The sequence below is a fragment of the Staurois parvus genome, unplaced genomic scaffold (genome assembly GCF_062004578.1).
Source record: "Staurois parvus isolate SC_StPar_1 unplaced genomic scaffold, SC_StPar_1.0 ptg000141l, whole genome shotgun sequence".
Lineage (NCBI taxonomy): Eukaryota > Metazoa > Chordata > Amphibia > Anura > Ranidae > Staurois > Staurois parvus.
The window spans coordinates 673,840-686,752 of record NW_028317937.1 but is presented as its reverse complement, the minus strand read 5'-3'; the positions used below and the strand labels follow the sequence as shown (position 1 = coordinate 686,752).

The 12,913-nt window shown below is 42.2% G+C and overlaps 1 protein-coding gene across 2 annotated transcripts in view; it reads right to left on the bottom strand.

The window, feature by feature from the left end:
• The window catches only part of MISP (mitotic spindle positioning), a 65,820-nt gene extending 60,880 nt beyond the window's left edge, over positions 1-4,940 (bottom strand). Inside the window, exon 1 of one of the 2 annotated variants that reach the window (XM_089673565.1) lies at positions 4,609-4,940. In XM_089673565.1, the coding sequence (XP_089529691.1) occupies positions 4,609-4,668 (60 nt within the window). In that variant the 5' untranslated portion in view covers positions 4,669-4,940. The remainder of the gene's footprint in view (positions 1-4,608) is intronic. The other variant, XM_089673566.1, reaches the window with a different exon arrangement.
• Positions 4,941-12,913: the final 7,973 nt, after the last annotated feature.

Sequence of the window (12,913 nt, the reverse complement as noted above, 5' to 3'; positions counted from 1 at the left end):
CAAATCCAGCAAGGTACTGATATTTATGAACACTATCCATACTAAAGATGGCCACCAAAGGTCACGCAGTGCTGCAGTGTCCAGTTGGACAGCTGCTCTCCTAGTGACACTTAAAGCGAAGTTCCACTCACTCTGTAAAAAAATAAAAGTCAGTAGCTACAAAAACTGTAGCTGCTGACCCTTTAGAAACAGCCACTCACCTGTCCCACGATCCCGCGTTGCCCCCGCCACAGCCCGTTTCACCGGCCGTCTTGTATTCCAAGCGCCGGCATCTTCAGTGTGGACATCCGGCTGTGTCAGCTTCCAGCTTCACAGCCGGGTGCCTGCTGCACCTGCACGAGTAGTGCTGCGCTTCCTGAATGGCCCTGTCGTCTTTTGGGACCTGTCACGGGGCCTACAAGTTTTCTGGGAGGGAGGGTAGGAGGACAATTTCTGTTTCCGATTGCCTAGCAATTGCAGTGGAAGTGGGAGCGGGTACCTGTCAAATTCGGGTACCCGTTCCCCCCCCAAAGGTGTCAATTCTTAATGGGGAGTGGGGGACCAATCTTTAAAGTGGAACTTCCCCTTTTGGGTGGAACTCAACTTTAAGGCGCCATGTACATGGGACACTTCTGAAGGATGAAAACTGACTGCTGGAAAATGTAGGTTAAAAAACGTCTGTTTAGCTGCGTTTGCATAATGCATTTATGTGCGTTTGCGTTTAGAAGCGTTTTTTAAAGATAAGCACAGGAGAACCTCCCAAATGCCCAGAATGCACTGAAAAGTGGTAAATAATTAACTATTTCAGACTGTTTCAGAGAAATACAGAGAGTAGAAGCAGAGAGAGCAGTGTTGAGATTAGCTTAGGTGTGAGTTTCTTTTGTTTCCAAGTGTGGGAAAGGCGGCTGGTGGAGTGAGTTATTAAGGCCACCTGGCAGGGTGTGAGTGGTCATTAACATATCTTTTGTTTCCAAGGGTGGGAGAGGTCTGAGGTGTGAATTGGTCATTACAATGTGTGACAAGCTTGGTAGGAACATCCTGTGTTCAGTGTTTTGTCCATTTGAGTACCTTTGCATGCATTTTTCATGATGAAAAAAGGATCTGGACAGCATCGGGAACTGGAAGAGTTAAAAAACATTTTCAAACGCAAATGCTTATAAACGTGATTTGCCACATTTAGCCACGTTTACAAGCATTTTGCATTTGAAACACTGATAAAATCGACTGCTGAGCGCAAGTTTTCTGTATTCAAATAAATGACTGTAAACTCAAATGCCTGTAATTACTGTAAACGAAGATGTGTACATGGACACATAGGAAAACATTAGGGAGAGTTCGGGAGATGCTGAAAAAAATGCTGAACAGCTCCTGAACGTGAGTTTATCAGCTGCAGTGTACATGAACCCTAAGAAGTCTGCAGAGGAACAATGTCCTTCTCAGTCTTCACTTCATCTGCACAGTAGCACAGCGCCACCTACAGGATGGAGGACAAATTACACCTGCCTAGCTAGTGGGAACATGGGCTAAATTTATTTTCTGCAAGAATGACCAACAAACTGCAGGCATAATAAAACCAGGGGCGGACTGACAACTCATGGGGCCCCCCGGGCAATAGGGGATCATGGGCCACTGTGTCCTTGCCCAAACTCAAAAAAGCCTATGAAAAAGGTACTAGGGGCATCTCACGGGCCCCCTACTGACCCCGGGCCCTCGGGCAGTGCCCGAGTTTCCAAATGGTCAGTCCGCCCCTGAATAAAACCATACTTTGTTTTGCCTCGCTGCACTTGCTGCTGTATGTAAGATAAACATAGCCACCTAGGCTGGAATTACACTGTTCTGTGTTCATGCAGCACGTATTGTAATGCCATTGTGTAGGTGTGAACAGGCCCATATCATTTCTATTCCAAAAACAATAAATTGTAGCATGCATGTAGCAGAGCCCTGGGCTGAGGTACCCAATCTGGGAGAGACTACACACACAGCCCTTGGAGTTGTATAACGCATGTATATTGTAATGACATTAGCAAAGTTAAAGTGTTATTAAACCACTTCCCTGCATTCACTATATTTGGTCTCACACAGAACATGGAAATGCAATTATTTTAGTAAATATAAACTGCTAAATACCTTTTCTCATCAGCAGTTAGAGCAGTATTGTGACTTCTAACAGTGTCCAGCAGAGCACTGGTTAAAGATTGAAGGAGTTTTCTTTCTGCTCTAGGAGGATGCAGAACCCCTGACCTCAGACTGGACAGTGCTGATTGGCCCTGTGCTGATCACATGCACTCTCCCATGAAAAAAAAACCTCCCTAGCAATACACACTAAACTGAGCATGTGCAGAGTGTCTCCACATTATATGTCATGTCAGGAGATAAGAGGGGGACACTGGAAGAAGGGGAGGATCAGAGAAGTTAGGATCAAGCATCATTTTTACACAAATGCAGAGGATTAACCCCTTAGGTTCCACAGTGATTATGACAAGCACGCTTTACTGCATATGCAGACTGATTTTACTGTTGTGGGTTTAGAAACACTTTAATTTGCAGACAGTTCTCCAGGCACCACAACTCAGACAACAGAGTAGAAGTAATTCATACAGCTTCTAGTATGACAGACAGTAATGGTGCAGTATTAATGAGTAGTAGTTTTACCAGGCTGGCCTGATGTACCAAAGGATGGCTTCTGCTGGTGGGGTGGGGAACTACAGTGTACTGTAATACCACTCCATGCTATTGAAGAAATACAGAGATGTCCACTGTGAACAAGAGATGTACCTGCACTGATCCCACATGATAGGAACCTCTCCTGTTTACTCTACATGACATATGAGGTCTCTGTCCCTTACCTACCACATACTTCAGATGCACCCAAATGACACCTTATTTTCTAGAGTGCCACACCAAGATGGCTGTCAGAGGTCATCAGAAGTTGCAGTGTCCAATCAGACAGCTGCAACCTCTAGGACAACTATAGAGTTTGTAAAGGAACACCCTTCCTCTTTATACTCCACTCCATCTGTACAGTGGAACAGCACCACCTACTGGATGGAGGCTAAGTTCCACCTGCCTACAGCTACAGTATATGGAAACCAGTTTCATAGAAAAGAATGAGATTTCTGTTTGAAATACATTTTTATGTAGCAAAATGCATGTGTTAGGCTGCATAAAAATGGACAAGGAGTCCAAGACCCTTATGGCTTTTTTAGTACCCAGGACTAAGTTGTGAAAGTATACTATGGTGCATAATCTATTTATTTACAACAGAGTGTCTTCTGCTTTGCTTAGAAAACACAAACTGCATTGTTGGGCCTCTTGCAGTGGCATGAAATAACTGCATTTGTAGTCATGTTGTTTTTCTTTTTTTCTTGAACACAGATGCATTGTTGTCTATGGGAATGTGCACACGGCTGCCTAAAGATCTGTAATGTAGTGATGAGTTCAAAGTCATAAAAAAAAATATTTTACATTTGAGTGTAGAAATCCATGTGCTTACATGTATATACACCAGTATATATAATCGTATATGTGTAAATTGCAACACTGGCAGGTAGAAGAGGATAAAGTAGAATATTACGTGTGTTTATGCATATACACATTTACATGCCTGTACGCGTGTATAGGCAAAGTCATAACAGAAAATAACTTGTGTTTTTATTCAGGATATTTCTGCCAGTAAGATCCTGCATATAAACATAAATTATTATGTCCATGTGCAAGGGGCCAGAGTTTTAAAGATTCAAGTATATCTATATCCAAATTTGCAAAAAATAGAGTATTGTTAAAACAAACAAAGCTTTTTTTTCTTTTTTTTTTTTTGCTGTATCGAATCTGGGAGATATTACTTCACTTCTTGGAGGCACAGCAGGAGGTAAAGGGAAATCCTCCTTTAGACCTTTGTCATTAGTGCCATTGTAAAATTATAAGGTTTTCCTGCTATTCCTGTTTTGGTGACAACACAAAATTTTTGATTTTGTTCACATCTCCATTCCCACTGACAATGGTCACCAGTAAAAGTAAAAAGGGTGGTACTTCCTGCTGGGGACAGAGACCTTTTCCTAGTCTATCCAAAGGGAAAAACATATTTTTGGCTACACTATAAATTTCCCAAACATGAACTCCCTACTAGCATCTGCCTAATAAAGCTGCATTGCCAGGTTTGAATCTGCAAGTGAGAGGTGATTTTAGTCGTATTAATGCGCTTGCTACAAAAACTATTGAGTACTGCCCGTGATACTTTTTTTATTTGCACTAACATTCAGATTTTCAGGGAAAGCTTTCAAGATGTACACCTTTCTAAGTTTTAAATAAAGTGCTTCTTGGACCTTAGAAGAAGGGCGTACAACCTGAAAGCTTGTGTTGAAAATTTGAATGTTCGTGCAAATAAAAAAGGTTTCCCGGCCAGTGCTGAATCTGCAGGTGACATAGTGAACTTTGGATGCTGTTGTGTTTGACGCCTAAGGTAGGTAATGCTACATAAAAGTTAGTAGTTATGTAGTGATATATTCCTTCAACTTTTCTGTCCCTTAGCAGTCAAATGAGCTAATATAATATGGCTACAATTACATATTTGCCATGCCTTAAATGCCCACAGGTATTCACCGCACTCATCACAGCACTCTATCCACTTACCTGCTCTCTCCTCTCCAAACTGCTGCACAGCACCTGCCATGGAGAGGGGTATTTGAACATCCTAGGCTTGCACACACCACCAGGCAGCTGCCAGGGGTACCCAGATAATTGGCAGTTGGGTCAATCAGGAAACGACAGGAGCACTGGCAGGGAGCTGTCCTAGTCCTACAGAACAGATCTCAGAGTGAAACAAAAAGGCGGAGAAACAGCAATGACCTTGTACATACTCATTGCAAACACATCTCACACAAGTGTCCTTGCAATAAAAAGTGAAACTTTATGCATACCAACTGACTGTAAAATAACAAGTGACTGAATGCATTCCTTTTTTGGAAGCTGCTTAATCTTACCATAACATACATGTTAATAATAATCATTGTTGTAAAAAAAAAACAATAACAGCAATGCTTACTCATACAACATTATTTAATAAATCAATAAAGTTGTAATAGAAACTGACACTAAATAAAATGTATGTACTGTAATATACTGCATGCGTGTTTACATATATTGGTAAACTACTAATATGTGAAGAAATTTGCTGTAAAAAGGAAACTATTGTTTCACTTTCAATAGGTTTTTATTTAATTTTGCAAAATACAGGTATTACAAAGAACAAGTAATAAAATCAAGAAGCAGGTTAATATGACCACTGCACAATTACATATCAAGGATATAGCAAGCAATAACATAAAACATGTTTAAACATAAAATGGGTCCTTAAATAGCTAAGCTAAGACTGCAAAGTGAACTACAACTGAAGAGAAGCAAAGTGGCTGGTGAAGCGCTGACCTGGATGCTAGGTGCTTCAGAGAAGAGTCCAAGGAAGTAAAAAGACCTCCAAGTTAGAGAGATGAAAAGAGGCATCAAGAGAAGATAGAAGAAGGGCATTGGAGGATGTCAAAGACACCCAGGCTAGGACCCTGAGTTCGACCCTTATAGGAATGAAGAACGTGGTGGGCATTTTGTAAAATGATGCCATTGTTTCTATGGTGAGATCCAAAATGAATATTTTTTTCATCTTAAAGTGTTATTTTGAAAGGTTAGTGCACCCAATCCTGATATTTTAGTTTTTGATAGTTTAATGTCTTATATTATTTGTACTGTATGTTGTGATGGTGAGATCCTGGCAGTTGAGATCCAATCCTTTATGAAGGGTGCAACTTTGGATTTTTAAATGAACCAATCTTTATTGCAGGAACCTAAACTGTACTTGGGGACACCTAAGAGCCTGGCTGACATAGCATTCAGCTAGTTGCTAGACATGTTTTCACAAGCGTACATTCCTTCTTTTTTGGTCTTTGCATCAGGAACTACAGAGGGAGAGCAGGAGGGCTAGTCCATCTCAGAGTGTATTTTACCTCCCACCAGTACGTTAATTTGGCTTGTTGTCACTCCTGCGCACACATTGAACCTTGTGCGCAGAAGGTTGTCATGGTTCATAGTCTTTTTAATAGTTGTTTATAAGCCATATGACGGGGAAACACCAGGAAAGCCAACACTAACTACACAACACAATTTGGATGTTGGTACAAATGAGGCTTAAGTCTGCAGAGAAGAAGGAAAACTATTCAAGATGCAACACATCAAGGCTAAACCTCACATGCTCTGCAACTGCAACACATCTTTTTATAGTTTTCAAGGCTGCAGCAGCCTAATCTAGCTTGGCCTAGAAGAAAACAATAGTTTGTAACATTTCCTCCCCAGGCATACTGTATTTAAACACAGGAGCCTTTTAGACTATACCTGGATATTACTGCCACATTGCTATCACCAAAGAGACTTTCAAAAATATCACAAGGTGAGTGCTAAAATGAGGACAGGCAGAGAGCTAAGAAAATATGTAGATGTTTGTTCTTTTGTTTACTCAAATTTTTAGAAGCCAATGTGTATCAAGGTGTTAGGACCACATTGTAATTCCTTGGGGGATTCTGTTGCAATACCACTGCGTGCCATTAAATGTCCACACATGTCCACAATTCATCTGTGCCAAGGTTAGCATAGCATAGAACTAATGTGTCCTCTGCTGTGGGCTTGGGACGCCATCTTGGACATTTTGTAGTAAAAGGAAACTGAGCTTGCACAAGATTTGTGCAGCCGTTATGGCATGCGCATGGTATATAAATATCATGTACTGCATCACAGCAAGGGAGACCTGTATGGGAAAACAGAAAGGACAGCCACCATCTTGTAAAGTGGTGTTTGGTTCCACATGACCAACCCTTTCTGGGGAGCATATCTGCTTCCCAATGCAGTAGAGTCTATTTTGTGGGAAGAGTATGAAATCAGGAGCCATGAGGTTAGGAGCCAGTGTATCTTGGTGAGGACTTTTTGGGGGGAGTAAAAGAACCAGAAAATGCAGCAGGAATGAGAATTACTCTGATTACATATGCTGTTAAAAAACTTTGCCCGTAGTGAAGCTTTCTTGGGAGGGACAGGACAGATTATCCACCTTTTTATGAGACTAACTGAGCACCCATGGCACTGTTTACAGTGGAGTACTAGCAATTCTGATGAAAAAAAATTGTTTGCAAACCAGTTATGTTAAAGTAAAGGTAATAAAGGCAATATGAACCTGTTTAGACATTCTGGGGTTTATTTACTAAAGCTGGAGAGTCCAAAATCAGACTCCCTTCTGCATAGAAACCAATCAGCTTCTAACCTCAGCTTGTTCAATGAAGCTTTGGCAATGAAACCTGGAAGCTGATTGGTTTCTATGCAGAAGGGAGTCTGATTTTGGACTCTCCAGCTTTAGTAAATAAACCCCTCCATGTCTGTAATGGGCCTGGGATGTAGAGTGAGAGCAAGTAGAAAGAAAAAAGGTGTTTGGCACCTTCATGGGCTCTGGTCTGAAATGGGGTAGTTGGCCTGCCAGTGGGTCACCTTGCTGTGGTGTGGGATGCATGGGTCCCCCTTCTCCTGAAATGTGATGTAAATCTTGTGTACCCCTACTATCACAAGGACCTTGGTGTTGCTGTGGGACCCTGGGGTCAGATGCCTGGAGCTACCGGTATCTAGAAAGGGCTCTTAATGTAAATGTTTCTCTGCCACTGAAGCTGTATAGAAGCGAGCCCTGTGTTACCTGGTTTCTGACCTCCCTTAACTGCTTGATAAGGAAGATAGCCCTTGAGCAGGAATTGGCTTAACAATCTGCTGGAAGGGGCAGTAACATCTTGACACCATCCTATCCTAGTCACTAGAGGGATCTGCCTTAACCACTCATGCTGCACTTGGACACTTCATCTCCTTATTCTGGTATTTTGACTTTCAGAATTCAGTCCCTGTGTGTTGCTCTATAAGCACTGTTAACATAAGGTACCCGGATTTACCAGTGAAATCCAAGGACAATATGAGCATGCCCACTGCAGGGGTCAAGAGTGCATAAATCACAGAGGGCTGGGATCAGAAATAAGTAATGCACAGAGTGCAGAGGTTAAAAGTATGTAATGCACAGAATGCAGAGGGCTGGAGTAAGTAATGCACAGAATGCTGGGGTTAGGAGTGGGGAGTGCAGAGGTCAAAACTAAGTAACAAGCATAGGTTAGATGTACTGTAAGTAACATGAAGCATGAATAACTATGCACCACGTTCACATGGACTACATTTGTATTTTGTAAATAGTGGCCACATACCCCTAATTGCCTCTTCTCAAGAGACAATAAATTCAGTTCCTCTAATCTTTCCTCATAGCTGAGCTTCTCCATGCCTCTTCTCCGCACTTTCCCCAGTTTGCAAATATCCTTTTTTGTAAACTTGTGCCCAAAACTGCATATCCCAAATGAGGTCTTAATAATGATTTATAGAGGGGCAAAATGATGTCTCCCTACTGTAGTCTATAACATTTTCAATACAAGAAAGGATTTTGTTTGATTTAGAAACTGCAGCTTGGCATTGCATGCTATAATTAAGTGTATGATCTACCAAAACACACAGATCATTCTCCACCATTGACTCCTCCATATTGCAGTCCTGCTGCAGGCTTACAAACCCTTTTAAAGAAAAGAAGTCACTCTGCACTGAAAACCTCGGAATCTTGAGTCCCGGATTTCGAATGTTAGAATGCGACCCGGGGCTCTGAGTGACACCCCGGTCTTTGTGCTGGGAGTGCGCTATGCGGCATGCTCCCAGCACAAAGACAGGTACGCAAAAATAAGGCCCCATGGGAAAAAGCCCAGTTCTGTGAGGCCACATACTTGTGTGACGTCGGCGTGAAGGGGTTAAGTCTCATGGGACAGGTGGATCGGCTGGTGTTTGGAATACGTCAATAGATGTACACAAGGTTTTTACTGGAGAGCAGCTTCCTTTCTTTTGTGCTTGGACATTGATTCCCTAGTTGTACCCCCTCTAGTAAGTATGATGCATGCATATTCTTAGGCCCAAGTGCAGAACCTTACATTTATCAACATTAAACCTCATTTGCCACATAGTTGCCTAATTAACAACTTCAATACCAGACATTTTCACCCCCTTCCTGCCCAGGCCAATTTTCAGCTTTCAGCACTATCACACTTTGAATGCCAGTTACTCAGTCATGCAACACTGCAACAATTTTATAATTTTTTAAGACAGACCGCTTTTGGTGGTATTTAATCACCACTGGGTTTTTGAATTTTTTGGTATCTAAATGAAAAAAATATTGCACATTTTGAAAAAAAAACCCACTTACATACTGTAAGAAGTGCAGTACAGTGTCATCATATAACTAGTGTGACAGTGATTAGGGACACTGACCGATGACAGTATGTAAAAAAAAAAAGTAATAATTTTTATTAAATTTTTTTCTTATTTATTAATATTTTTTTTTTAAAGATTTTTCTTATATATTGTGATCTAAGCAGTACAGTGTTACCATAGTGACACTGTACTACTTTGGGGAGGTGATCAGGATTTTTGTTTACACTATGATTGCTTATAACAGTGATGTTCACTGTTATAAACAATCATTTTTATGAATGGCATCTATTCATTCGCAGCCATTCATTGAGTAGTATTGTGGTTAGCTGTGATTGGCCACAGTTAATAACATGGTACAGATGGGCTGTGATTGGCCCTGTCTGTACCATGTGATCACTGTGACCAATCACAGAGCTCATTACAAAGGTAGACAAAGAATGGCTATGAATGAAAGCCATCCATTGTGTAAAAATGTCATGTTACTGTTGTGATTGGTCACAGCAGTCAAATTGTACCGGGACAGGCCCGGTATGCCGATCTGTCATCTGCTGTATCCCTGGACACAGCGGGTGACAGGTCGCCCCACAGCTCAGCTGCTGGAGCACGTGACTGGGGGGACACCATGTGATGTCCTTCTGGATCTTGGAAGCTACCGCTCAGCCACCATTGACAATAAACTGGGAGGGAAGCGATTAAATAATGCATTAAGGTTGGCTGTTAACCCCTTGAAGCCGAGCACACGCAAATATGCGGCCTCTCGGCATCTGGACCTTGACGCCGAACGGCCGCATATTTGTGTACAGGTAGAAAATACATATGTGCTGAAAGCGCGCGCCCTGCGCGATCCCAGCACACTTGTTCTTGACTAACGGAAAAGTCCCGATCCCCCCTTTTGATTGGGACCTTTTCCTATCATGTGACCGCTGTGATGGCGAATCACGGTGGTCACATGACCCTAAAACCCCACCCGCCTCCCGGCTTCTGAAACTCTTAAAGGGCCGGGAGGCGCTGGCGCTAAGAGGTTAAGGTAGAGACATCCTGAAAGGACTTTATTCAACTACATAGCTTGGTGTCATCTGCAAACACTGAAATTGTGCTGAAGCTCTATATCATTTATAAATGGTTTAAATGTAAGGGTCCCAACAATGAACCTTCAGGTACACCAATAAGAACCTTAAACAATTCAGAGTATGAATAATTAACCACTACTCTCTGAATACGGTCTTTTAGTCAGTTTTCTATCCATTAACAGGGAATTCTTTAAGGCCTATAGACCTTAAACTAGTATTAAACCCTCAGTGTTTTTTTAGCACAATAAGCACAAAATAAACACTCCCCAGTAAACTATATGTTAAAATTCTTACCTCATCACCTGCAGTTTACAACTTTCAATGCTGCTGGCTCCTGCTCTCTCAGTGCTGCTTCCCTGAACTTCAGGTCTTTGCGGGAAAGAGTCAACAGTAGCCAATGTAGTCTTCAGTCAGTCTTTAGGTTTGGAAAAAGGAGGGGGAGGGAAGAACAGGTGAGTGCTTTGCCATCTTAGGCTATGGGGTTGTGTGCTTTTATTGATGCATACAGTGTAGGGAGACACAATTTTAGTCCCTGTATGCAAGGGTGGCACCAGAGGATGCTGCAAAAGAAAGTCACCCCGCCCAAAAACCGGAAACCTTGGCAAGTGGTCACGGCACTATGGAAAATAGACAAGGATTAATACAGGCCATAAATGGGTCGAATTCCGAGCAAATTTTCTTTAGAAAATTGGACATTTTGTGTATTTTGTAATCCAGTGGTGCCACCATTGATTTCAAAATTCGACCAACCAAGCCTTCAATTTCACATGTTGCTACAGAAAAGAATTTTTGTGGCCAAGAGCTTTTTTTCCCTTCCAGTTCACAGCTCATACTTGTTTCTTTTTTCGATTATATTTCTCTCATAACTCTCCTATCATTGATTAGAAATTCGTTCATTTTTCAAAAAATTTCCAACATGCCCGATCACTCAAATTTGATGGTAGCATGAAAATCGTCAGTTTCTGTGGCCCACTAATGGTGCGAAATTCGAACTAAAATTCTTAGAAAAGATTTTTTCTTTCGGCATTCGACCATCTTAAAAAGTAGATTAAAAGCTGCATACTCAGTAAATTATTAAAACAGCTGCTGAAAGTGCTTAAAAACTGAAGTTTTAATATCACCTTAACCTCTTCAGCCCTTTGGACATGTCTACTACGTCCAAAATTTGAAGAGGTTAAAACAAGCTTGAGGCTTGACCGATCACTTTTACACCTCTCCTGCTCCTCCTGGGTGCCCAGAACCACAACAAATACTGCCAGGATGGTGAGTGGGAGGAGTTTTCCGCTTCTGACTGTGAACCCAAAAGTGCCCAGCTCCAAGTATTTCCGGGTTCAGAGCTGTCAACATCCTGGCTGGAAAGCTAGGTAAACAGAAGATCAAGCACAGTCCTGTACTTCATCCACTGGAACAGAGGGCAGGGGAAACATTAGGGGTCTAGTAGATCCCTGAAGTCTCCATAAAGAACACCTGTTACCTACCCATTACTTTCACATAGATGGCTTGATAGCCCCATTGTGATAGCAATAATGTTAAATGAAAAAAATTAAAAGTCCCCATCACTCCATGCATACAATTGCAAGGTACATGTGTACAATGCCCTTGTGTATGCAATTGATTGCGCATTTATTGTTAACTCTAAACCAATAAGCCGTAAAAGCATTTCAAGTGTCACCTAACGACAATTTTTGATACTGCAATTTTTCACTATTTTGCAGACAGTTTTGAAGCTTGACATTATTATTATTATTATACAGTATTTATAAAGCGCCAATAGTTCGCTCAGCGCTGTACATTACAATGGGAGACAATACATGAGACAGTACAATAACAATACAATGCAATACACGAGGGGTTCTAGGGCCCTGCTCCTTGGAGCTTACAATCTAGGAGGGGGGGAATGTGATACAGGAGGAAAAGCTGTGGGGGATGGAGTGGTAGAAGTAGATCGGCAATTAGCAGGGGGCGGGGTAGGCTTCCCTGAAGAGGTGGGTTTTCAGGGTGTGCCTAAAGGAGGAGAGTAGGTGATAGTCTGATTGATTGGGGGTAGGGAGTTCCAGAGGATGGATGATGCCCTGGAGAAGTCCTGGAGGCGGGCATGAGAGGAGGAGACTAGTGAACTAGAGAGAAGGAGGTCTTGTGAGGAGCGGAGAGTGCGTTTTGGGTGGTATTTGGATATTAGGTCAGTGATGTAGTTTGGGGCAGTGTTATGGACAGCTTTGTACGTCAGAGTAAGCATTTCGAATTTGATCCGTTGGGCAATCGGAAGCCAGTGGAGGGATTTGCAGAGGGGGGTGGCGGAAATGGAGCGGTTGGTAAGGTGGATGAGTCTGGCTGCCGTATTCAGGATCGACTGAAGCGGGGACAGTCTGTGGTGAGGGAGGCCAGTGAGGAGGGAGTTGCAGTAATCGAGTCGTAATATGATGAGGGAGTGGATGAGTTGTTTAGTGGTTTCTGGGGATAGGAATGGGCGTATTTTGGCGATGTTGTGGAGGTGGAGTCTGCATGAGTTTGTTAGCGATTGGACTTGGGGCAGGAAGGATAGATTGGAGTCAAGAATGACA